This window comes from Tachypleus tridentatus, chromosome 13 (assembly GCF_004210375.1).
Source record: "Tachypleus tridentatus isolate NWPU-2018 chromosome 13, ASM421037v1, whole genome shotgun sequence".
Lineage (NCBI taxonomy): Eukaryota > Metazoa > Arthropoda > Merostomata > Xiphosura > Limulidae > Tachypleus > Tachypleus tridentatus.
The window spans coordinates 269,024,342-269,051,254 of record NC_134837.1 but is presented as its reverse complement, the minus strand read 5'-3'; the positions used below and the strand labels follow the sequence as shown (position 1 = coordinate 269,051,254).

Sequence of the window (26,913 nt, the reverse complement as noted above, 5' to 3'; positions counted from 1 at the left end):
GTTCTTTGATGGAATCTAATGGTGATAACTAACTAATACATATTTTAAGGTATTATTAAAACATTTTAATGACTTCGTTTCTGATAAAAATAAACAAACACATAGTAGTATCTGTTTTATTAATTGAAATATTGCCAAATAAATATTCCTAACTATATATATATTACTGATGAATGATTAAACTTAGTTTTCATTATTGAAATAAATATCAAAATCGAATTTATACGATTGCTAAAAACATACATTTCGATTCCATTGTGTAGCTTTATGCTTAATTACAAAATAAGCAAACCTAGCTAGGACTAAGAGGACAAAAATCGTTGTTGAACTTTGCACTACAAATTAAGTATGCGAAATTGGTACATTATGTTTTTAAACTTTTGTGTGGTAATCTTTATTCTCATAAATATCAATGGATCAGGCCAATTTATTATAGTAGGTAAAAACATTAAGTATCTGTACATCAGACCATTCTGGAATATACAGTTCTGAAGAAGTCTCTTTTGAGTTTTGCAAGTCGAGAGACACGTTATCTTCTTCGAAATTTACTGCCTATAATGCATGTCAAAGATCATTGTATTGTAGATAGTGCTTTGTATTGCTTCGTTTGAAGCAACGTGTTAATTATTTCACACGGGCAACAGACTGTTCACGTTTAGATGTATAATACTCATAAAAAAAACTTGTCAATCAGTTATGCAAAGTGATTGGTCATTTATACATATATCGTACAAAAACATAGATACTTAGGTCATTTGTTAGTATTTTTTTTTTATTATATATGTAAAATCGGCTGGTTTGGGTTGAGAAAATTGTTATGTAGAAGAGGAAAAACGTTTCGACCTTCTTCGGTCATCGTCAAGTTCACCTGAAGAAGGTCAAAATGTTGTTCGCTCCTCTATATAAAAATTTTCTTAACCCAAGCAAGCCGTTTTTACATGTTTCTCTACAAGTGGGTTTTCTCGCCATCACTGATTAGTCTTTTATTGTTTCAGTGTTATCGTTCTAAAAATGACCTCATTAGAATAACTGATACTTTTAATCGGAATAGGTACAAATAAAATCGAATTGCAAGTGTGATAATCGCTTATCATTAGTGTGCGTATGTATGTATATATAAATATACACTGATTTTCTTTTCTAGTGGGATGATTCTACTATGTATTGTATATAAAGCTTACGATACTCAAGCTCATCACTGGGTGCCTGTCATCAGCTCCCTTAAGCTGAAAATTGTTTGCTCGTTTATTGTATTTTTTTTCAGGTAGCATGAACGAAAAAACAAATCTCATGTGCGGAGTGAAGAGAAAGGAATTTTCTGAGCACTCCCGGTTATCTCTGTGTCTATACAATAGGAACAGAGAAACTTAAACAAAAATACCCGCCAGTTTTTTGTTTTCTAGTGGGAAGAGCGACACCCCGTGGTATAGCATCATTAAACTATAGGACAGATTATTTAAAATGTTTTTCTGTGTACAGAATGTGTTGTTGACCTATCTCTTGTAAAGTGTAAGATATAAAGTTAATCAAAAGTTTTATTTATTTACTTAAATCAGTTCAAATGCATGCTGCTGGAATAATGCTACAAAATAAAGAAGGGAAAAGCCCGGACTTCGTAACGTCTTACAACTATCATTGTGAGGTGTATAACGTTTGCCCTCATCGAACGGTTCTTTCGAGTGTCAAAGGCCATGTTTTGGACTTGCAAACGGATAGGCTAAAAATTGAAGACTGGCCACCATTTTGCAAAGCTTTAGTTGTTAATAGAAATTTCAAGTGGATATCCCTTACAAGTAACTACTTCAAAAACCATCCAGAATTTAGAGGTAATTTATTGATTTGAAATAAAGTTAAGCAATATAAACGAATTAATCATGACATTTTATTTAGGCTAAATTGTCACTATTAGTGAGTACTTAGATAAACTATCATCTCGTGAAATTACTTTACATTTGTTTCAGTATCACCCCGCTCATGAGTCTTAAGTTAAAGAATGATATTTTAAATTACAGAGTGGCTGTGAGTGTCTTCAGAACAATAAACAGTATTAAAACTCGTTAATAGTAATAAGTGCCGTCTACTTTTATGCATTAACAGTACTAGTAATATATAGTTTTAGTTAAATTTGGATGGAATTATATGTATGATAGTAACTAGATACATTTTCACAGGGTCTCTGGAAGTATTCTGTTTCAAGAATAAATAAAACCAAAATTAAGAGTAACAAATATTTTTATTTCTTGCAAAGTTCATCTGTCATACTGTATTGTGGCCTACAGAGTGCATAGATTTTCTTGTGACTTGTGGCATGCCCACATTTTACTGACTGATAGACAACATTCTACTGTATTGTGGTGTAAATGGTTAAAAGAAGTGAACCCTCCATGAAGCCTTTTTGTGGGAGAATTAACAGCCCCTAGAACGTTTAAGAATTTCCCCATCTTCCAGTGGAAAGTAAAGTATAGCACGATGAAACTTTGTAGAATGGACGGCAACTGCCTATTGTGGAGACACAAATGTAGAAGACGATGTTTCGGAAGTCTTCCGCCTTTCGTCTTCAAGTCAGTGTGTGCAAATGCAAATAAACTTGGCAGGGGTTTAGTTTAGAGAGAGAGAAGTCTGAAGAATTCTCTCACCAACAGGAGTGGTCAGGAACGTTGTGGTTCCTCTTCGTCCCCTCTCGTAAAAGATTATTGAACTTTATGTGAGAATTTGTCTTTATTTTGTTTTAACTTGTTTAAGGTGAAGAAGTGAGGTCGGGATATGAAAGTTAACTGTAAGAAGGGAGACCTGGACGAGGGAGGCATAAGGGAAGTGAGCCAGGCCAGAGCCCCGTGGTTGGAATAACCTGATGGCTGGCGATTACAAACATGACTTACAGTTGACTTGAACGGCTCTTTTCAGGACCAGACAAGAATGTTGCCTTGGCTGGGATCTACAGATCCAATGCCAGAGATTTTGGTGCTGGGGGGAAACAATTAGTCAATTTTACTGTAATGTTATACATCTGATGAACCATGTTTTATTTGGCATACCTGTGTTTAGTCAATTTTACTGTAATGTTTTACATCTGATGAACCATGTTTTACTTGGTGTACCTGTGTTTAGTCAATTTTACTGTAATGTTTTACATCTGATGAACCGTTTTACTTGGTGTACTTGTGTTTAGTCAATTTTACTGTAATGTTTTACATCTGATGAACCATGTTTTACTTGGTGTACCTGTGTTTAGTCAATTTTACTGTAATTTTTACATCTTATGAACCACAGTATCTCCATATTGCTTTCTTCCCTAAAGTTTCAATCTAAGTTTACAGGGACAGAAACACGTGTGAGTGTATGGTGAAAGGTAAGGATATTTTAGTACATTAAATGGCTATTTATATATGCATATTTATATATATGTATGTTTCTATGCCTATGTAGGAGATTTATCTAAATTTCAACTTCTCCAGTCAGCAAAAAAACTGACTAAATTGCCAGCTGTTCTGAGGGTGTCTGTTCTTGACAATCTCTGCCAGAGTTTAGTAAAATGTTTAAATCAGATTGAAGAACTAGTTGGGTTGGAACTGGGAGGGCTTCCACTTTCTGAACAACAAATAAATGACTTGTGTAAGGTAAGAGTAACTTTTTTTTTTATAATTTATGTTTTGGAGTTAGTTAGTTGGTTTACTTGGATTTCTCAGGTTTCTTTCACTAAAGTCTCTGACAGCTTTGCTAACTAAAAACATGAAAAGCTATTGTGAAACATACATTTAGTATAGATGTCAGAGTAAAAGATATCTTCTGTTTTAAAATTCTATAGTTTTTAATATTTTCTGAATGGATTTGACCTTTTAACCCCAGTTCCTTACTTGTAATGTTCGTGTCAGCTGGATGAAGATGACTAAATAATGTATTCAAACGAACTGTTTGTAGGTAGAAGTTCTTGTAAATAAACTTCTCTCAGATGATCTTATTAACGAACATGAACATATAAAACAGTTCTACCTGAGTTTTCATTTCCAACATGTATATTCCATCACTAAACAGACCATCCATAGAAAGAATTGTTAAACTAACAAGTAAGTGAAACATTTGGATAAATTATCCTGTAATTCTTCTATATTACAGAGAGAGCTATTTAAATAATTGTTTATCTTCCTGTTTTACAGTTTCAGTCCATCTTAAATCTATATTACTAGACATACTGGATATGAATAAAGTATTTTTAGAAAAAACTGTAATATTATTCCCATGTGCCATCTTGAGTTTACTTATTTTACTGTCTCAGGCTTATTATGTTTAAAAACTTTAATGGATTGTAGCTGCTGGTAGAAACAAAAATACTTTACTGATACATTCTTGAGTGTAGAAACATCTGTTCTGTTAAAGTTCTCAAACATACTGCGTCTGTTCTCTGCTGAACCAGCGTACCAAATGTGTTGTTTTTAGTTTTCTCGTGTTGATGTTTTTTAATGTTAAATATATATTCTGTGTTAATTTCAAGAAAATAGACTTTCATCCTTATGTTCTGTAATATTTGGTTACTTCCAAGTATTGATTTATAATTCACTTTGATCCCAGGCTTTTCAAAATACGAACAGTCTTCAACATATTTCTTTTTTACACTGTGCTATTGGAAAAGGAGGAATAGAAGGTGTGTATAATCTATAATATTCACCATTAATAGATCTTATGTGTAAATCATAAAGCTATGTTCAGTTAAGATCATTGTATTAGTGTTGTATTTGATGTAAAACTTATAGAATATGTGAATTCTAAAAGCTTTTTATGTAATAAATTATTAGTTACTTTGTTCAAGCAAGATAGTAATGCAGAGACAAGAAAGTGTGACTTCATTTGTCAATAACTTTATTCAGGTGACATAGTTTGTAACTAAATCCTCAAGGCCCAATTAACTTCACTGGTTCACAGCATTACTTGGGTTTCTCAGTTCATAACCAAATCCTTGAAGGTTGACCGATTTCACTGGTTGACAGCATTACTCGGGTTGTCAATTCATAACGAAATCCTTGAAGGTTGACTGACTTCACTAGTGAACAGCATTACTCGGGTTGTCAATTCATAACCAAATCCTTGAAGGTTGACTGACTTCACTAATGAACAGCATTACTTGGGTTGTCAATTCATAACCAAATCCTTGTAGATCAACTGACTTTGCTGTTCTCCATGTAAGTGTGTTATCAAGCAGTGATGTTATACTAAGTATGTATACATATTTGTAATAGTGTCAGTATTAAAATATTGTTTTAACCAACAGAGAATATTGCATGTTATTAGAAAATATACTTCTTATAGCTCAGTGCTAGCCAGGATATAACTATTACTACACAGATGCATTTGAAATAAAGCATATAATATGTATATTTGAACATGTTATATGTTCATGTAACTACTTCATAGGGTGTGGATAGTTCGTCACTAATTGATGTGGAATTTCATGTGGGAGTGCATACACATTCTTAAGTTTTCAAGTTTGTAGATTTTAAGGATGTTTCTGTAGTTTCTGTCACTACTTCACTTCCAGTGGATGGATCTACACCGTAATTGGTGTAATCATAGAGTGGTGTAGAGAAATGTATATGTAAAATTCTACGTAAAAATTTTTTTCAACCCAAACAAGCCATTTTTACATATATATGGTGTGATCATTGTGTCCATGTGAAGGTACATACAAATGTTTCAGTCTTCTGTTTGTTTTTTTATGGATATATTATTGAATTTTGCCACTATCTCAACTCCTTTGAATGGATCTTCCTCAAATTTTGTATTTTTTTACCACTGCCCTGTCCCCTATTGATGGATCTTAACAAGAAGGTTTGTTGAATTCCTGCAACTTTGCTGTTTCACATTTTATATCTTACACTTTTATGGTTATTTTTTTACAATTATGTATAATGGGAACAACTTTTCATGTGTCAAGATAAATTTTCATTAATCATGAATTTATGTAACTTTTGTCTAGGGACAGGTACTTCAGCTAGTGTGTATATAGGCAGTTTATCTGTGTTATTCATATATGTATATTCCAACATTAATTAACTGTACTAAATTGTTACTGGAATTAATTTATTGCTATTATACGAGTTAAACTTTTTCTAATATGTTGCATGTTTTGTGTGATATAACCAGAGATTCCTTCTAAACTAAATATATAACACTTTTTCTGTGGTCCATATTTTCTGCATTTAGCTATCTGTAAAGCTCTGAGAAACACTTTGTCTGTGAAGTCTGTCAGCCTAAGTAGTTGTGGGATATCAGTGCAAGGTGCTGTATGTATAGCCTCTGTTTTAAAGGTATGATGACTTAGCTTGTTAGAATCATATTAATCAGTAAATTAATTGTTTTTGGTTCATATAAATGTTTTGGTTATCTTGTGTAGGTATATGTGTGATTCATTTTTTAAAAACGTGTTACTTAATATTGTATTTTTAGTGCACAGTTTTGTACATTCAAGCCTATCTTACCAATAGCTTCTGTTCAAAGGAAGCTACATTGAACATATCAGAAGTAAATGTTAATACAGTTAATTTAATAAATCTGTCTAACTAGAGGTATGCAATGTGCAACAGCAAATAATTTTAACCCATCTAACAAGAGGTATGTAATGTGCAACAGCAAATAATTTTAACCCATCTAACTAGAGGTATGTAATGTGCAACAGCAAATAATTTTAACCCATCTAACTAGAGGTATGCAATGTGCAACAGCAAATAATTTTAACCCATCTAACTAGAGGTATGCAATGTGCAACAGCAAATAATTTTAACCCATCTAACTAGAGGTATGCAATGTGCAACAGCAAATAATTTTAACCCATCTAACTAGAGGTATGTAATGTGCAACAGCAAATAATTTTAACCCATCTAACTAGAGGTATGCAATGTGCAACAGCAAATAATTTTAACTCATCTAACTAGAGGTATGCAATGTGCAACAGCAAATAATTTTAACCCATCTAACTAGAGGTATGCAATGTGCAACAGCAAATAATTTTAACCCATCTAACTAGAGGTATGTAATGTGCAACAGCAAATAATTTTAACCCATCTAACTAGAGGTATGCAATGTGCAACAGCAAATAATTTTAACCCATCTAACTAGAGGTATGCAATGTGCAACAGCAAATAATTTTAACCCATCTAACTAGAGGTATGTAATATGCAACAGCAAATAATTTTAACCCATCTAACTAGAGGTATGTAATGTACAACAGCAAATAATTTTAACCCATTTAACTAGAGGTATGTAAGGTGCAACAGCAAATACTTTTAACCCATCTAACTAGAGGTATTCAATGTGCAACAGCAAATAATTTTAACCCATCTAACTAGAGGTATGCAATGTGCAACAGCAAATAATTTTAACCCATCTAACTAGAGGTATGCAATGTGCAACAGTAAATAATTTTAACCCATCTAACTAGAGGTATGCAATGTGCAACAGCAAATAATTTTAACCCATCTAACTAGAGGTATGTAATGTGCAACAGCAAATAATTTTAACCCATCTAACTAGAGGTATGCAATGTGCAACAGCAAATCATTTTAACCCATCTAACTAGAGGTATGCAATGTGCAACAGCAACTCATTTTAACCCATCTAACTAGAGGTGTGTAATGTGCAACAGCAAATAATTTTAACCCATCTAACTAGAGGTGTGTAATGTGCAACAGCAAATAATTTTAACCCATCTAACTAGAGGTGTGTAATGTGCAACAGCAAATAATTTTAACCCATCTAACTAGAGGTATGTAATGTGCAACAGCAAATAATTTTAACCCATCTAACTAGAGGTATGTAATGTACAACAGCAAATAATTTTAACCCATCTAACTAGAGGTATGTAATGTACAACAGCAAATAATTTTAACCCATTTAACTAGAGGTATGTAAGGTGCAACAGCAAATACTTTTAACCCATCTAACTAGAGGTATTCAATGTGCAACAGCAAATAATTTTATTGATGTGTTGGTTATCCTCACTATTATTAGTATCTATGACTAATTTTAATGCCCTTGTCAACTGATTATATCCTAATTTAATTTAAAGATAGCACAACAATAATGAGATATAACATAGTGGTATTTTCTTGTCATTTTTTTTGTATATTTCTAACCAAATAAGGCTTATTTCTCTTTCACTATAACAAGGAATACCAGCAATAAGTACATTTTGTGTTTTGTAGTTTTATTTCTCTTCAAACTATATGGTACTAAGGAATATGTTGTTGATAAACCAAATGTTTCACTCACTACCCTCTGTACATGTTTTTATTGCATATCATATCCAACAGTGTTATTATTATTTATACACTTACATATGAATAATTCTGAATCATTCATTTTAAGTGGTGTTATGTGGTGTACCCTGTTTGTTATGGCGAGTGTTAGCTGGTGTACAATGTTTGTTATCATGGTGAGTGTTACCTTACCAAAGTGTTTGCTTCCAAGTTTCTGTAAATATGTCTTAAAAGTTGAAGAAGGGTATAATTAAGGGAAAAATTATTATTGCAACAGATGGAGTGTGACTGTTGGTTCTCCATTTTGCACTGATGTTTATTTATTAAAGCCAGTTCTTATAGTAATAATCCCAACACAGATTATTTACCTTGGTTATTAGTCAAAACCTGGCTTTGGAGTTAGTTCAAACTCCAGGCTTCAGTGTATTAGTACAGATGTATGTTGTAACATTACTATATATGTAGTGTTATTTGACATTTAAGTTAGAAATGTGCAATATATTTAAATAAGAAATGTTTTTTGGAAGCTTCAGTCAATCAAGCGCTTCACGGTGAAGCATGGCAGGAAAGTCTTCGCTACAGATGTCCAAATCTGGACAGGCTTTCTGGCCTGAGAAGGATCACACTCAACAATAACCCAGATATTGCAGATGATGGAGCAGTAGCCTTAGCCAATGCCCTTCAAGAAGATATGTGGCTGAAAGGTCAGTCGAGTTTCTGTGTAGTGGGTGTTTAGTTTCTTGTTATTATAGTGTTTGTGTAGTGGTTGGTTAGTTTTTTGTTGTTATAGTGTTTGTGTAGTGGTTGGTTAGTTTCTTGTTGTTATAGTGTTTGTGTAGTGGTTCACACTTACAACAAAGTTGTACCAGATGTGAACAAAACAACCTCTGACCTGTCATAGAGTTGTACTATATATATGTTTGGACATCAGTATCTGGATACATGGGTGAAGAGACCAATGTGAACAAAGGAAATGAGGCTTTATACATGGGTGAAGTATTCTCATACTGAACAAAGGAAATGAGGCTTTATACATGGGTGAAGTATTCTCATACTGAACAAAGGAAATGAGGCTTTATACATGGGTGAAGTATTTTCATACACACACACACACACACACACACACACACATACATATTAGTGAAAATAATTACATTTTAATGAAGTTAAATAGGAAAACAAGATCATAAGGAAGGACTACATTAAAAACAGCAAATGCAAACCTCTGACTAGTTATATTAGTTTGTTATATATAATTTAAAAAACACTGCATAATCTTTACTTCAAATGTCAAATATGTATTTTTAGTTAAGGATAAGGTCATTTAATGAATTGGTACTACTTTATATTGATGTACATCTTGCTGCATATGAAGGCTTGTTTAGAGCATGATCATCACAGTAGACTTGAGTGGTGGTTGGGAGCGATACTAGTTTGGACAGCTGGATGGGACACTTCATGCTGGTATAGTTCATTTGCTGTGCTGTTAATTAGTGCCTTTGTACCATATTGGGGGCTGGCATGCTAACATCAAGAGGTAAGTTTTTATCTCGCTTACCCCTAAATGGTAGTACCTTATTTCTTTATTTTTTTGTTTCAGTTAATTCTTTCCAACAACTGTCTGCAGGCAGTGAAGGGTGATATAGATGTGGGATGTTGTGGACTTGAGCACTGACATCTTGCTCTCTTAATTTATATTTCTAATTCTATATCTATTGCTACTCTGTATTTTTTATGTGAGAGTGGCAAATGGAGGTTAAGTCTTATAGATGGTGTATCCCCACTGCTATGTGGTTCCAACTTCAGCAGTCATCTGTGAAACCTAGGGTACATTTTATAATCCCACATTGCAGCTTGTACCTTGGCATCTTTTCAGTTGATGCAGCATTTTTGTTTTGGCTTGTTTTTGAGTTAAAATAACAACACACATGCACACATATGTGTGGTGCCCTGAGTTATCTTTTATTCAACACAATAAACCTATATTTGTATAGGGTTTAATGCTAGTAAATTATTATTGTCAGTTATTCAGCTTTTTAAAGCATTACAAATAAATACAGGGTCATTATGAAGTCCTTGTGCAGTTTTAAATTTTCATATCTTCAGTTCTATACATGGTAAAATCAAACTGTAAAAAAGGGTTGATGAAAGAATTTATTACATTTTTACGTATTTATTCTTGAGAATTTAATTTTCAACATGTCTACTATCATTACGTATACAAATCGTGATGCAGTTCCGAAGTTCTACGAATACGTTTTGCAGTTAAATTTCAGTAATATCCTGAATCACATTGGTTATCTTAGTTCACAGGTCATTTAAAGAGCAAGTTTTTGTTGAGTAACCACTAGTCTTTACATGTCCCCATAAAAAAGAAATCCATTGTGCTCAAATTTATTGACCATGGTGGCCAGGAGAGAGGTTCAGGTCTTCCAATCCATCTGTTAGGGAAATTTTCATTAAGAAACTATGTCTGAGCAAAGTGACAAGGTGCACCATCTCACTGAAACTATACCTGATATCACTCCTAATGGTGTGAGTTCAGATTTTGCAGCATTTCTAAATAACTGTTACTATCAACAATCTGTCCTTCAAAAAAGAATGGCCCAATTACAGGGTCCTTTCCTAATGCACACCAAACACTGATCTTTAGAGAATTTCTTTCATGTTCCTCAAATTCATGTGGCTTTTCAGTGCCTCATATGCAGCAGTTATGCCTGTTGACTTTACCACTAATGTGAAATGTTGCTTTGTCAGAAAACATTAAATGGTTTAAAAATGAGGCATTACTGACAAATGTTTCATTAAATTGATGACAGAAATTCAATCGTGCATGATAATCCTCTTCTAGCAACATTTGGTGGACTTGATTGTTGTGAGATGTTTTGTTCTGAGAGTTTTACCCACTGTTGAGTCTGGAATACCAGAGATCCCATTTTACTGATTTCTGTGGACTTTGAATAAAGGATTGTTCTACTGCTGCTACATTTTCCTCACTTACACTTGGCCATCCAGATCGTGGCTTATCATTGACAGAACCAGTTTCTTTGAATTTATTCATCCAGTTATGGAATCCCTGTGTGATACATCTCTATTGTAATTGGTTTTAAATCTTCTTTGGACTGTGATGACAGATTTAACTTGCCTAACCACAGGACACAGTTCACTTTCTCTTCTATTGATGCCATAGGTCAATCCTATTTCTTCAAATAAAATAATGAACAAATTAATAAAATAAAAATAATAACCAATTTATTGCTAAATCACGATAAAATAAATGCATCACATTTGTCAATGCTCTTTACAGGTTAATTTCATCATGTATAGAGCTGAAGTTATGAAAATTCAAAACTGCACAAGGACTTTATAATGACCCTGTATATAAAATCTAGTTTCATTCTTGTTCTGGTTAGAGATTGTGGGTGAAATTCCCCAAACTGGTATAACATAATGACAAGTTCAGATTGAAATAACAGACTGTGCTTCATATTTGTGGTTAGTGTTGAGAATAATAATAATAATTAAAATTTAATAACAACAGTGGTTCGTATTCTGAAAATCCTAGATAAAAATAGGTTAATTTTATTGAATAAAAGACAGTTCAAAACACCACTCATTTATTTCATATCATAAACAAGTTCCTTATGTCTATTTATAAAGTTACTGCTTCATTTATTATTAATAAATACTGGAATTATTTGACTCCATGTGTTTTACAGTTACTGTTTCATATCTGCTAATTTGTATTTGAATTCTGCTGTTGGTAACATAACTCTATAATAAGTTTGATGTGTGGTTGATACCAGTCTCTTTGGTTTCAGCCCTAACCTCTCTTTTATCACATGCTATACAAACTGTACCCAGAGTTTTAGCTTTTTTCTAGAAGACATTTAAAATTGTGAAGTGGCACATGTATTATTAAATTTGCAGACATGATAACAGGTAATGAGTTGCTGTTTTAATTTGAGACAATTGTTTTTTAGAGTTTAATTTTCCAGGTTAATGACATTCAACATATATCTGTTTTTAACTTGCAGTTTTACTGACATTTGACTATCTTTTTTTGTTTTGACAAACCTAAATAACCAGTAAGGATTTTTAGTTAATCTAAATTATTTTATTAAAAACATCTTTTCTGCTTCGTATGTTTTTTTTCTAAGAAAGTGCTATGTTTTAAAAATTAACTTTAGATATAATTTCAGCTTTGGATCTGCAGAACTGTGGGATTGCTGTTAAAGGTGCACAAGCTTTTCTGACCACTTTGAATGTCAACATAGCTCTGGAGATTCTGGACCTCAGGGGAAACTCCAAGATAGGTAACATGTTGAATTTTTTAAAGCAACTCCTAACTCCATATATATTTAAGACTTTCATCAGCTCCTTGTTTCAGTTAGCAGCCTTTGTTTGGAGATGTACTTGTTGTGAAAATATGTAAAGATGATTTGGGACCTTCACCACAATCCATGTCATCATGCCTGGTCATACACTGTCTGATGATTGTGTATCCTGACAGTAGGTTGAAGGTTTGTTGAACAGTAAAATTGTTTGTAGTTTAGTTAACCCAAAATTTTGATTTATGTCTTTGCTGTAGTCCTGAGGTCACTTATTAATGTTACTCAGGAGTGGACTGTGATTTAGTAGGAACAAGCTTGTAATCATATCACATACACCTAACTGAACAAGTTTGTAATCATATCACATACACCTAACTGAACAAGTTTGTAGTCATATCACATACACCTAACTGAACAAGTTTGTAATCGTATCACGTACACCTAACTGAACAAGCTTGTAATCATATCACATACACCTAACTGAACAAGTTTGTAATCGTATCACGTACACCTAACTGAACAAGTTTGTAATCATTATCCGCACACCTAACTGAACAAGTTTGTAATCATATCACATACACCTAACTGAACAAGTTTGTAATCATATCACATACACCTAACTAAACAAGTTTGTAATCGTATCATGTACACCTAACTGAACAAGTTTGTAATCATATCACATACACCTAACTGAACAAGTTTGTCATCATATCACTTAACTTTGGGTAGGAGATAACGATCTAGAACTAACAAGGTAAGAAACATTCTCACCAGAAGAATATGGTTCATGCTGCTTCTGGTTAACCACCTGTGGATCATACTGGAACTTGAAACTCAGGTTAATAAACACTAGTTCTTCTTTGTTTACAAAGTTCCTTGGTTAGCTTTGTGATCGTAATGTGAAACATAATATGAAAGTCCTCTTATTGGAGGAGAGGTTGGTTTCTTTTAATTACTGTTTAGAAACTAATTATATTTATAAAACACCTCATATTTTAAACTATACCTGCCTAATAGTGCCATACATGTAAAATGAGATGTTATTATGAGAATAAGCCTAAAAACTTTACTCATGTCTGTTGCTACTTTCTTGTGAGTTAGCTCAGAAACAAAGTAACCCGGTAGATTAATTACTGAAAGCTGTTATTCTTTAACACTATAAGTATTAAACTCATTGGCTTTTTAAACTGTTTATGCTCCAAATTGATTGTGGGCTCATAACAAAATTAACCAAACCTATTTTTAATATTTTGTTTCTATAACTGTATGGTGGTCTATAATTTTTCTTGTTATTTTTTGATCATTTTCTCATGTGGAGTGTTGTAACAGTTCAAATCAAGGTTACACAATATGTTGGCCTCACTCGTACTGAATGGATAAAAACAAGATAAGGGTTAAGTGTTTCCAAATTGATGTGATTTAGAACAGATGTACATCACATTGTACACAGCAGTCTGCTTGGTGAGATGTGTGATTTATCATCTTCATACAGGAGGACAATTGATGCAACAAATCATGGAGAAACTCAAAAGAAACAATGAAGGAAAACTATGTGAGGTAAAGTGAATTTAACAGTTACATTAAATATTGTGTACAGTGAAGTAACAGTTACATTAAATATTGTGTACAGTGAAGTAACACTTATATTAAACACTGCATCCAGTGATGTAACAGTTACATCAAACAGTGTGTCCAGTGATGTAACAGTTACATTAAACAGTGTCCAGTGATGTAACAGTTACATCAAAGAGTGTGTCCAGTGATGTAACAGTTACATCAAAGAGTGTGTACAGTGTTGTAACAGTTACATCAAAGAGTGTGTCCAGTGATGTAACAGTTACATCAAGCAGTGTGTCCAGTGATGTAACAGTTACATCAAGCAGTGTGTCCAGTGATGTAACAGTTAGATTAATTATTTCTTTCACTATGGCTAGGTCAAAGTGCACTTGTCAAAACCTTTTATAGTATTGTGTTCCAAACACGATAAAACAATTGTATTATTAATCTGTATCATCAAACTATAGTTCATATTTCAAGTACTTGTGTTATTTAAGCTTTAACTTCTAAATGTCTAAAAAGAAATGTTTGAAAACATCATTTTCGAGTGTCAATTGATATGAGCTTTGATTTCTTCTGAATGTTCTGGTTTCTAAAAGAGTTTTAGGACTGTACATAGTTACAAGCAGTAAACTAGAATCTGAATCATACTCCTGCTCTGTTTGGTGAGATGTCAGTAGATTTCCAAGAAGGTTTGGTAGTTAATATTATACTAGTTATTAAATCCACAACATATACAGTAATGTTTGTATCCTGTTTTTGTACTTTCATTATTCTGTTCTTTTCCTGCACACCATTCAGCTCTGCTTCCTTCTAGTCATCGTTTTATAGACTGATAATGCTTGGTCTGATACAAAGATATATTCATTTAAGAAGTTCTAGAGGCTATGAAAATGTAAATTCAAGATGAAAAATATATTTCTTAATATGAAAACTATCTTTCATCAAGTTGATTTAGTAAATTTTTGATAATTAATTGACAAGTCTTAAGTAGAAATATTTCATTGAATAACGTGTAAAGTTTACTAGAAACTTCCCAACATTGTTCAATGTAGAGCTAGTAATTACCATAAATATCTTGTCTAGTTTACTGTTCCAAGCTAGTAATCACCATAAGTAATGTGTCCATGGTAAAGTGAAGCAGTAATTACTGTAAATAATATGTTCATGGTTAAGTAAAGTAGTAATTACTGTTAATACTGTATTCGTGGTAAAGAGAAGTAGTAATTACTGTTAATAATATGTTCATGGTTAAGTAAGTAAAGTAGTAATTACTGTTAATACTGTATTCGTGGTAAAGTGAAGCAGTAATTACTGTAAATACTATGTTCATGGTTAAGTAAAGTAGTAATTACTGTTAACACTGTATTCGTGGTAAAGAGAAGTAGTAATTACTGTAAATACTATGTTCATGGTTAAGTAAAGTAGTAATTACTGTTAACACTGTATTCATGGTAAAGAGAAGTAGTAATTACTGTGAATACTATGTTCATGGTTAAGTAAAGTAGTAATTACTGTTAATACTGTATTCGTGGTAAAGAGAAGTAGTAATTACTGTTAATACTGTATTCGTGGTAAAGTGAAGTAGTAATTACTGTTAATACTGTATCCATGGTAAAGAGAAGTAGTAATCACTGTAAATACAATGTTCATGGTTAAGCAAAGTAGTAATTACTGTTAACACTGTATTCATGGTAAAGAGAAGTAGTAATCACTGTGAATACTATGTCCATGGTTAAGTAAAGTAGTAATTACTGTTAATACTGTATTAAAATGGTAAAGAGAAGTAGTAATTACTGTTAACACTGTACCGTGGTAAAGTGAAGTAGTAATTACTGTTAATACTGTATCCGTGGTAAAGAGAAGCAGTAATTACTGTTAATAACTGTATCCGTGGTAAAGAGAAGTAGTAATTACTGTTAATACTGTATTCGTGGTAAAGCGAAGCAGCAATTACTGTAAATAATATGTTCATGGTTAAGTAAAGTAGTAATTACTGTTAATACTGTATTAGGTGGTAAAGTGAAGCAGTAATCACTGTTAATAATATGTTCATGGTTAAGCAAAGTAGTAATTACTGTTAATACTGTATTTGTGGTAAAGAGAAGTAGTAATTACTGTAAATAATATGTTCATGGTTAAGTAAAGTAGTAATTACTGTTAATACTGTATTCGTGGTAAAGAGAAGTAGTAATTACTGTTAATACTATGTTCATGGTTAAGCAAAGTAGTAAGCACCGTTATAAACTGTATTCCGTGGTAAAGCGAAGCAGCATCACGGTAAATAATATGTTCATGGTTAAGCAAAGTAGTAATTACTGTTAATACTGTATTCCGTGGTAAAGAGAAGTAGTAATTACTGTTAATACTGTATTCGTGATAAAGAGAAGCAGTAATTACTGTAAATAATATGTTCATGGTTAAGTAAAGTAGTAATTACTGTTAATACTGTATTCGTGGTAAAGAGAAGTAGTAATTATCATAACTAGCGTGCCCATAGTTTATTGAAATAGTAATTATCATAATTAGTGTCTCCATAATAAAGGGAAGAAGTAATTATCCTATGGTAAAGTGGAAGTTTACTTAAGTAACGTAAGTGTAATTACTATTGAAGGATAAACAAAATAAATCACTATATGGTTTACAAAGTGTAAAACATCTGAGGAATGTTTCTAGTTAACAGGTATACGACTGCTATTATGATAGAGAAATTATTGTAGACAATGAAAATTGTTCTTTCATCTACAGTACTGATGGCTTCCTGTAATACATAAGTAGATAAAATTGTTTGTATGGTTCTTTCACCTATAGTAACCATGGCTTCCTGTAATACATAAGTAGATAAAATTGTTTGTATGGTTCTTTCATCTACAGTACTGATGGCTTCCTGTAATACATAAGTAGATAAAATTGTTTGTATGGTTCTTTCACCTATAGTAACCATGGCTTCCTGTAATACATAAGTAGATAAAATTGTTTGTGTGGTTCTTTCACCTATAGTAACCATGGCTTCCTGTAATACATAAGGAGATAAAATTGTTTGTATGGTTCTTTCACCTATAGTAACCATGGCTTCCTGTAATACATAAGGAGATAAAATTGTTTGTATGGTTCTTTCACCTATAGTAACCATGGCTTCCTGTAATACATAAGTAGATAAAATTGTTTGTATGGTTTTTTCACCTATAGTAACCATGGCTTCCTGTAATACATATGGAGATAAAATTGTTTGTATGGTTCTTTCATCTATAGTGCCCATGGTTTCCTGTAATGCATAAGTAGATAAAATTGTTTGTATGGTTCTTTCATCTGTAGTAACCATGGCTTCCTGTAATACATAAGTAGATAAAATTGTTTGTATGGTTCTTTCACCTATAGTACTCAGGGCTTCCTGTAATGCATAAGTAGATAAAATTGTTTGTATGGTTCTTTCATCTACAGTACTGATGGCTTCCTGTAATACATAAGTAGATAAAATTGTTTGTATGGTTCTTTCACCTATAGTAACCATGGCTTCCTGTAATACATAAGTAGATAAAATTGTTTGTGTGGTTCTTTCACCTATAGTAACCATGGCTTCCTGTAATACATAAGGAGATAAAATTGTTTGTATGGTTCTTTCACCTATAGTAACCATGGCTTCCTGTAATACATAAGGAGATAAAATTGTTTGTATGGTTCTTTCACCTATAGTAACCATGGCTTCCTGTAATACATAAGGAGATAAAATTGTTTGTATGGTTCTTTCACCTATAGTAACCATGGCTTCCTGTAATACATAAGTAGATAAAATTGTTTGTATGGTTTTTTCACCTATAGTAACCATGGCTTCCTGTAATACATATGGAGATAAAATTGTTTGTATGGTTCTTTCATCTATAGTGCCCATGGTTTCCTGTAATGCATAAGTAGATAAAATTGTTTGTATGGTTCTTTCACCTATAGTAACCATGGCTTCCTGTAATACATAAGTAGATAAAATTGTTTGTATGGTTCTTTCACCTATAGTACTCAGGGCTTCCTGTAATGCATAAGTAGATAAAATTGTTTGTATGGTTCTTTCATCTATAGTGCCCATGGTTTCCTGTAATGCATAAGTAGATAAAATTGTTTGTATGGTTCTTTCACCTATAGTAACCATGGCTTCCTGTAATACATAAGTAGATAAAATTGTTTGTATGGTTCTTTCACCTATAGTAACCATGGCTTCCTGTAATACATAAGTAGATAAAATTGTTTGTATGGTTCTTTCACCTATAGTACTCAGGGCTTCCTGTAATGCATAAGTAGATAAAATTGTTTGTATGGTTCTTTCACCTATAGTAACCATGGCTTCCTGTAATACATAAGTAGATAAAATTGTTTGTATGGTTCTTTCATCTACAGTACTGATGGCTTCCTGTAATACATAAGTAGATAAAATTGTTTGTATGGTTCTTTCACCTATAGTAACCATGGCTTCCTGTAATACATAAGTAGATAAAATTGTTTGTGTGGTTCTTTCACCTATAGTAACCATGGCTTCCTGTAATACATAAGGAGATAAAATTGTTTGTATGGTTCTTTCACCTATAGTAACCATGGCTTCCTGTAATACATAAGGAGATAAAATTGTTTGTATGGTTCTTTCACCTATAGTAACCATGGCTTCCTGTAATACATAAGTAGATAAAATTGTTTGTATGGTTTTTCACCTATAGTAACCATGGCTTCCTGTAATACATATGGAGATAAAATTGTTTGTATGGTTCTTTCATCTATAGTGCCCATGGTTTCCTGTAATGCATAAGTAGATAAAATTGTTTGTATGGTTCTTTCACCTATAGTAACCATGGCTTCCTGTAATACATAAGTAGATAAAATTGTTTGTATGGTTCTTTCACCTATAGTACTCAGGGCTTCCTGTAATGCATAAGTAGATAAAATTGTTTGTATGGTTCTTTCATCTACAGTACTGATGGCTTCCTGTAATACATAAGTAGATAAAATTGTTTGTATGGTTCTTTCACCTATAGTAACCATGGCTTCCTGTAATACATAAGTAGATAAAATTGTTTGTGTGGTTCTTTCACCTATAGTAACCATGGCTTCCTGTAATACATAAGGAGATAAAATTGTTTGTATGGTTCTTTCACCTATAGTAACCATGGCTTCCTGTAATACATAAGGAGATAAAATTGTTTGTATGGTTCTTTCACCTATAGTAACCATGGCTTCCTGTAATACATAAGGAGATAAAATTGTTTGTATGGTTCTTTCACCTATAGTAACCATGGCTTCCTGTAATACATAAGTAGATAAAATTGTTTGTATGGTTTTTTCACCTATAGTAACCATGGCTTCCTGTAATACATATGGAGATAAAATTGTTTGTATGGTTCTTTCATCTATAGTGCCCATGGTTTCCTGTAATGCATAAGTAGATAAAATTGTTTGTATGGTTCTTTCACCTATAGTAACCATGGCTTCCTGTAATACATAAGTAGATAAAATTGTTTGTATGGTTCTTTCACCTATAGTACTCAGGGCTTCCTGTAATGCATAAGTAGATAAAATTGTTTGTATGGTTCTTTCATCTATAGTGCCCATGGTTTCCTGTAATGCATAAGTAGATAAAATTGTTTGTATGGTTCTTTCACCTATAGTAACCATGGCTTCCTGTAATACATAAGTAGATAAAATTGTTTGTATGGTTCTTTCACCTATAGTAACCATGGCTTCCTGTAATACATAAGTAGATAAAATTGTTTGTATGGTTCTTTCACCTATAGTACTCAGGGCTTCCTGTAATGCATAAGTAGATAAAATTGTTTGTATGGTTTTTTCATCTATAGTACCCTTGGCTGCCTAACGAAAACATCTTGTCTGTTTCTAAGTCTCTACCAATCAGAAGTAGGTCATCAAAACCTTGGGCAGTAAGTACATTTTGTGAAACATTCTATGTTTGTGTTTGATAGTATAATTCTGTGTGTCATGGAGAAAACATACACTAGATGTTTACAACTAGAGCAGTAGAAGGACTTAGAGTCTGTACTTAACACATTTTAACTGTTCTTACTCTGTTCTCATGGTGTGTTAAAATAAGTTTGTTGTGTTTGTACCAGACGTCCCACATTGCTTGACAGGCCACATTTGTTGTTCAGAGGCATCAGGAATGTGTAATAAACTTCTCTCATATAGTTGACTGTTAACATACTTTACAAGTATAAATAAAACATATTTTACAAGTGTTAATAAATAATGATGGTGTTTGTTTAGTATGTTTAATGGATAGGACTTCTGGTAACCCAACTGTTTAGTATACATGTTTAATGGATAGGACTTCTGGTAACCCAACTGTTTAGTATACATATTTAATAGATAGGACTTCTGGTAACCCAACTGTTTAGTATACATGTTTAATGGATAGGACTTCTGGTAACCCAACTGTTTGGTATACATGTTTAATGGATAGGACTTCTGGTAACCCAACTGTTTAGTATACATGTTTAATGGATAGGACTTCTGGTAACCCAACTGTTTAGTATACATATTTAATGGATAGGACTTCTGGTAACCCAACTGTTTAGTATACATGTTTAATGGATAGGACTTCTGGTAACCCAACTGTTTGGTATACATGTTTAATGGATAGGGCTTCTAGTAACCCAACTATTTAGTACACATGTTTAATGGATAGGACTTCTGGTAACCCAACTGTTTAGTACACATGTTTAATGGATAAGGCTTCTGGTAACCCAACTGTTTAGTACACATGTTTAATGGATAGGACTTCTGGTAACCCAACTGTTTAGTATACATGTTTAATGGATAAGGCTTCTGGTAAACCAAGTGTTTAATATACATGTTTAATGGATAAGGCTTCTGGTAAACCAACTGTTAAGTAGACATGTTTAATGGATAGGGCTTCTGGTAACCCAACTATTTAGTACACATGTTTAATGGATAGGGCTTCTGGTAACCCAACTGTTTGGTATACATATTTAATAGATAGGACTTCTGGTAACCCAACTTTTTAGTATACATGTTTAATGGATAGGACTTCTGGTAACCCAACTGTTTAGTATACATGTTTAATGGATAGGGCTTCTAGTAACCCAACTATTTAGTACACATGTTTAATGGATAGGACTTCTGGTAACCCAACTGTTTAGTACACATGTTTAATGGATAGGACTTCTGGTAACCCAACTGTTTAGTATACATGTTTAATGGATAGGGCTTCTAGTAACCCAACTATTTAGTACACATGTTTAATGGATAGGACTTCTGGTAACCCAACTGTTTAGTACACATGTTTAATGGATAAGGCTTCTGGTAACCCAACTGTTTAGTACACATGTTTAATGGATAAGGCTTCTGGTAACCCAACTGTTTAGTACACATGTTTAATGGATAAGGCTTCTGGTAACCCAACTGTTTAGTACACATGTTTAATGGATAGGGCTTCTGGTAACCCAACTGTTTAGTACACATGTTTAATGGATAGGGCTTCTGGTAACCCAACTGTTTAGTATACATGTTTAATGGATAGGGCTTCTGGTAACCCAACTATTTAGTACACATGTTTAATGGATAGGACTTCTGGTAACCCAACTGTTTAGTACACATGTTTAATGGATAAGGCTTCTGGTAACCAAACTGTTAAGTAGACATGTTTAATGGATAGGACTTCTGGTAACCCAACTGTTTAGTACACATGTTTAATGGATAAGGCTTCTGGTAACCAAACTGTTAAGTAGACATGTTTAATGGATAAGACTTCTGGTAACCCAACTGTTTAGTACACATGTTTAATGGATAAGGCTTCTGGTAAACCAAGTGTTTAATATACATGTTTAATGGATAAGGCTTCTGGTAACCCAACTGTTTAGTATACATGTTTAATGGATAAGGCTTCTGGTAAACCAACTGTTTAGTAGACATGTTTAATGGATAGGGCTTCTGGTAACCCAACTGTTTAGTACACATGTTTAATGGATAGGACTTCTGGTAACTCAACTGTTTAGTGGACATGTTTAATGGATAAGGCTTCTGGTAAACCAACTGTTAAGTAGACATGTTTAATGGATAGGGCTTCTGGTAACCCAACTGTTAAGTATACATGTTTAATGGATAGGGCTTCTGGTAACCCAACTGTTTAGTACACATGTTTAATGGATAGGACTTCTGGTAACCCAACTGTTTAGTACACATGTTTAATGGATAGGGCTTCTGGTAACCCAACTGTTTAGTACACATGTTTAATGGATAGGGCTTCTGGTAACTCAACTGTTTAGTGGACATGTTTAATGGATAAGGCTTGTGCTACCTTGACTGTTTAATAAACATATTTACTGGGTAGGGCTTCTGATCACTTGACTCTTTAGTAAATGTTTAATTTTGATTGTTTATTTGTACTATTTTTGGTCTGTCACTTGAATAAAAATTCTGGGTAACTGATCAGTTCTTCCATAAGCTTGTGAATGTTTCTAGTTTTGTTTCTTCAATATTTAATTTATTTTTATTTTATTCATTCCTAGAGGAGAGCAGTTGAACAGAAGAAAAGGTCTTTATCCGCAGATCCAATAAAACATAGAAACTGTTTGACAAAACATTCTTCTATGAAGTTGATCAAACCCAAAGAAGAGTACATTGTTTCCTGGTTATGTTGTTAATTACAAAGTTTATGATTTATTGTATAAATGTGTAAAAATAGTGAATGTTAGATGACTTTTTTTATAAAACTGTTTTTATTAAATGTGATTAGATAGGGTAATTTATCTAACCTGTGTTGTTTAATGGGAAACTTTTAGATTGTACTTTATTATCTAACACTGACAATTTGCTTAAATATTTCAAATAGATCTGTGGTTGTAAAAATATAATACAAAGTATTACAGATTTGTTTGAATCTTTGTTATGAGAGTCAGTACTGAAGAGATTAGCAGATTATTCCTCTGTTATTTAAATCTTCTAGCACTGGAAAGAGAGTAACAAGTAAGGTAATCCTCTGTTATGCAGAGTTTAATGTTTGATTGTTAATAGATTAGAATCATGATACTGAAACCTTAATAACATTTGATGTCAGATGGTATTTTGTTGATATATTGAACAGATGGTACAAAGTATTTTGTTGATATATTGAACAGGCTAAATGAGGTAGCTTCCAGTTGTTTATCCATGTCATCATCATCTGCTGAAGAATTGAAGGTAAAACTATTAACATCCAAACACTGCTGGACAAGAAAAGTTGTAATTGTTCTGTGTAATGACAGATGTGGAATACATTGATTAGTGTGTTTTGCATAATGACAAGTGTGGAATACATAGATTAGTGTGTTTTGCATAATGACAAGTGTGGAATACATAGATTAGTGTGTTTGGCATGATGTCAAATTTTGGAATACATAGATTAGTGTGTTCTGCATAATGTCAGATTTGGAGTACATAGATTAGTGGGTTCTGCATAATGTCAGATTTGGAGTACATAGATTAGTGTGTCCTGCATAATGATAGATGTGGAATACATAGATTAGTGTGTCCTGCATAACGACATGTGGAATACATAGATTTGTGTGTCCTGCATAAACATGTGGAATACATTAGTGTGTCCTGTGACAAATACATAGATTAGTGTGTCCTGCATAACGACATGTGGAATACATAGATTAGTGTGTCCTGCATAACGACATGTGGAATACATAGATTAGTGTGTCCTGCATAACGACATGTGGAATACATAGATTTGTGTGTCCTGCATAACGACATGTGGAATACATAGATTAGTGTGTCCTGCATAACGACATGTGGAATACATAGATTTGTGTGTCCTGCATAACATGTGGAATACATAGATTAGTGTGTCCTGCATAACCATTACATGTGGAATACATAGATTAGTGTGTCCTGCATAACGACATGTGGAATACATAGATTAGTGTGTCCTGCATAACGACATGTGGAATACATAGATTAGTGTGTCCTGCATAACGACATGTGGAATACATAGATTTGTGTGTCCTGCATAACGACAGATGTGGAATACATAGATAAGTGTGTCCTGCGCAACGACAGATGTGGAATACATAGATTAGTGGGTTCTGCATGAATGAACTTATTAAAGTCAGACAAGTATGCTAAACTAATGGAGGATCATTACAGAAAACATGATATTTGGTTAACAAGTTTAACTGTCTATGTACTATTGATTTCTTTTATCATAATTAATGCATAAAACATTTTACAAATGATACCAATGTTACAGTTTACCTTATCAACGGGAACTATAACATTGTTTTCTTCCAATTCCTGAATCTTATATTTGTAACTGATCAAACAATAAATCTGTATCGTATTTCTTTAATTTATATGAGATAATTTTATTTTTATTTTTTAAGTACTTACAATCTCTATTCCAGAAACCATCAGGTTGAATACGATGTAATGTAGTTACGTTTTAAAATATATTCATCATTTTTGTTTTTAAGATATTTTAGACTATTATTCTTATTACATTTTGTTGCTATTCTGTATTTAGTGCCTGTTTTGAGTTTTTCATGTAATATTTTATATTTTATTATATCTAAATTACCAGTAATAATATGTTTATGAAAACTATAAATAATTCCCATTCACAACATAAATTAACATCATCTACATTTTTATATATTGATGGACTAACTGGAACTTCATTATATAATTGACTGTAGGTCTTAAGTTTTTACAAGGAAGATATTATTCTTTATAGATTGATGAATAATTTTAGACATCTGTAAATCACTGAATATTTTATGTATAAAATTAATTACTAAATATGAAAGGTTGAACTGCAGTTTCTCTTTTTCAAAACTTGAAATATCATTACATTTTAATCAATATTTTATAATGTCTACAAGTAAGTAGATCATTTCAAAAGTTATATTTATTTATTACATTAATTAATACTTTTATTTTGGGAAGATGAAGTCCATAAATATTTTTAAACAATTTACAAACACTAATGTCAATATAAAAACTATTACCTTAATAACTACACAATTATGAAAAATTTTACTTTATTAATTTCTTTTACCTCTAGTTTTCCTACTTTTATGAAAAAGTTATCTATAAAGAAAAACTTAATAATACAGTAATTATTACTCAAATTCAGAATTATTAAAACATTTGTTTGATTGATAAAGATATAATGTTCTTAGTTTCAAAATGTAGAAGTCTGTTGGTGTCTTCATTATATAAATATATACAGATTAATATTTATTGTTTTTTAAACTGATAACACACTCAGCCTGAGACTTTGTATCTGTGACCAGATTTTCTTACGAAACTTTATGCATGTATTATTTAACACTTGATAAGGTAGCATTACAGTTAAAGGCATTTGTTGTGTTTAATGAATGAAATGAAAATTTCAGTTCCTAAACCCTTTGTCAGTGATTAGGAACAGTCAATCAGAAATGCACCTGATTGGTGAATTATTTTTAAAAATACATGCATCAGAACATGTCAGTTTTCCATAAAGTGTAAAATAACTAATTTTAATTTGCTCTTGGTATAAGTAATTACAGCTTTAGAAATAACAGAAGATCTTGTACATGTGAACTGGCTAAGCTTACATTTAGTTCTAGTTCATAACTTTTCAAACCAGAATAACTGATGGTTTTTGTATGATTTACTCTACTTGGTAACGTACACCTATGAAAAGATTTTATTGTAGTTTCCTGTTAAGTACTCTATTAACATTTCTAGTAAACTTATAAAAATGGTTTTCTTTTACAGAGAGAGTTAAAAGAATTACAACAGTGTCTCAAGAAGGAAGAAGCAGCAAGAAAAGCCACAGAGAGTCAACTTTTAGATGTAAGTTATCACTTGTTGTTTATTAAATAAAACACAGAATGAGAATCTTTTATTAGTTTTATATTTGATTCAGTGGAACAGCCACATGGTGGAATATTTCTCTTTCAGAATAGTGGATTTAAATTATGGTTTACGCCACATTTTGTAAAACATCTTTGTAAACTTCCTACTGGTAGTGAAAGTGTTTCTAAAGTTTATCCAATTATATAACCTATTTTTTACATTAGATAACTTAATAAAAACACAAACGTCTATAAACTGCTATAACAGATAGTTTTATTGTCATTACAATTACAGGCTCTTCTGGAAAACAAGAAGCTACGGTCTCAACTTGAACAAAATCACAAAAGTCTATGAACTGGTGTAACAAATAGTTTTATTGTCATTACAATTACAGGCTCTTCTAGAAAACAAGAAGCTACGGTCTCAACTTGAACAAAATCACAAAAGTCTATGAACTGATAGTTTTATTGTCATTACAATTACAGGCTCTTCTAGAAAACAAGAAGCTACGGTCTCAACTTGAACAAAATCACAAAAGTCTATGAACTGGTGTAACAGATAGTTTTATTGTCATTACAATTACAGGCTCTTCTAGAAAACAAGAAGCTATGGTCTCAACTTGAACAAAATCACAAAAGTCTATGAACTGCTATAACAGATAGTTTTATTGTCATTACAATTACAGGCTCTTCTGGAAAACAAGAAGCTACGGTCTCAACTTGAACAAAATCACAAAAGTCTATGAACTGGTGTAACAGATAGTTTTATTGTCATTACAATTACAGGCTCTTCTGGAAAACAAGAAGCTACGGTCTCAACTTGAACAAAAACAACAACAACCAAAAGGACAAACACTTGTCGATGACTTAACATTAGATGCCATAACAGAAACATTCGATAAGTTCCACAGGTCTTTGGACAGATAGTTTTATTTACAG

General features: G+C 32.4%; 1 protein-coding gene across 3 annotated transcripts; it reads left to right on the top strand.

Moving 5' to 3' along the window:
* Positions 1–1,396: 1,396 nt before the first annotated feature.
* LOC143237308 (centrosomal protein of 78 kDa) lies at positions 1,397–26,913 on the top strand. Of its 3 annotated transcripts, none has more exons than XM_076476412.1 (12): positions 1,397–1,826; positions 3,427–3,617; positions 4,567–4,639; positions 6,196–6,299; positions 8,774–8,950; positions 12,449–12,562; positions 14,073–14,137; positions 19,972–20,052; positions 22,660–22,766; positions 23,269–23,329; positions 25,895–25,972; positions 26,270–26,396. In XM_076476412.1, the coding sequence occupies exons 4-12, from the start codon at positions 6,278–6,280 to the stop codon at positions 26,327–26,329; spliced, it is 765 nt and encodes a 254-aa protein (XP_076332527.1). In that variant the 5' UTR covers positions 1,397–1,826; positions 3,427–3,617; positions 4,567–4,639; positions 6,196–6,277; the 3' UTR covers positions 26,330–26,396. The 3 variants fall into 3 exon arrangements, with proteins under 3 accessions (XP_076332527.1, XP_076332525.1, XP_076332526.1); XM_076476410.1 differs by lacking the exon at positions 26,270–26,396 and adding an exon at positions 26,761–26,913 and having other exon boundaries at positions 1,398–1,826; XM_076476411.1 differs by lacking the exons at positions 1,397–1,826; positions 4,567–4,639; positions 26,270–26,396 and adding an exon at positions 26,761–26,913 and having other exon boundaries at positions 3,481–3,617.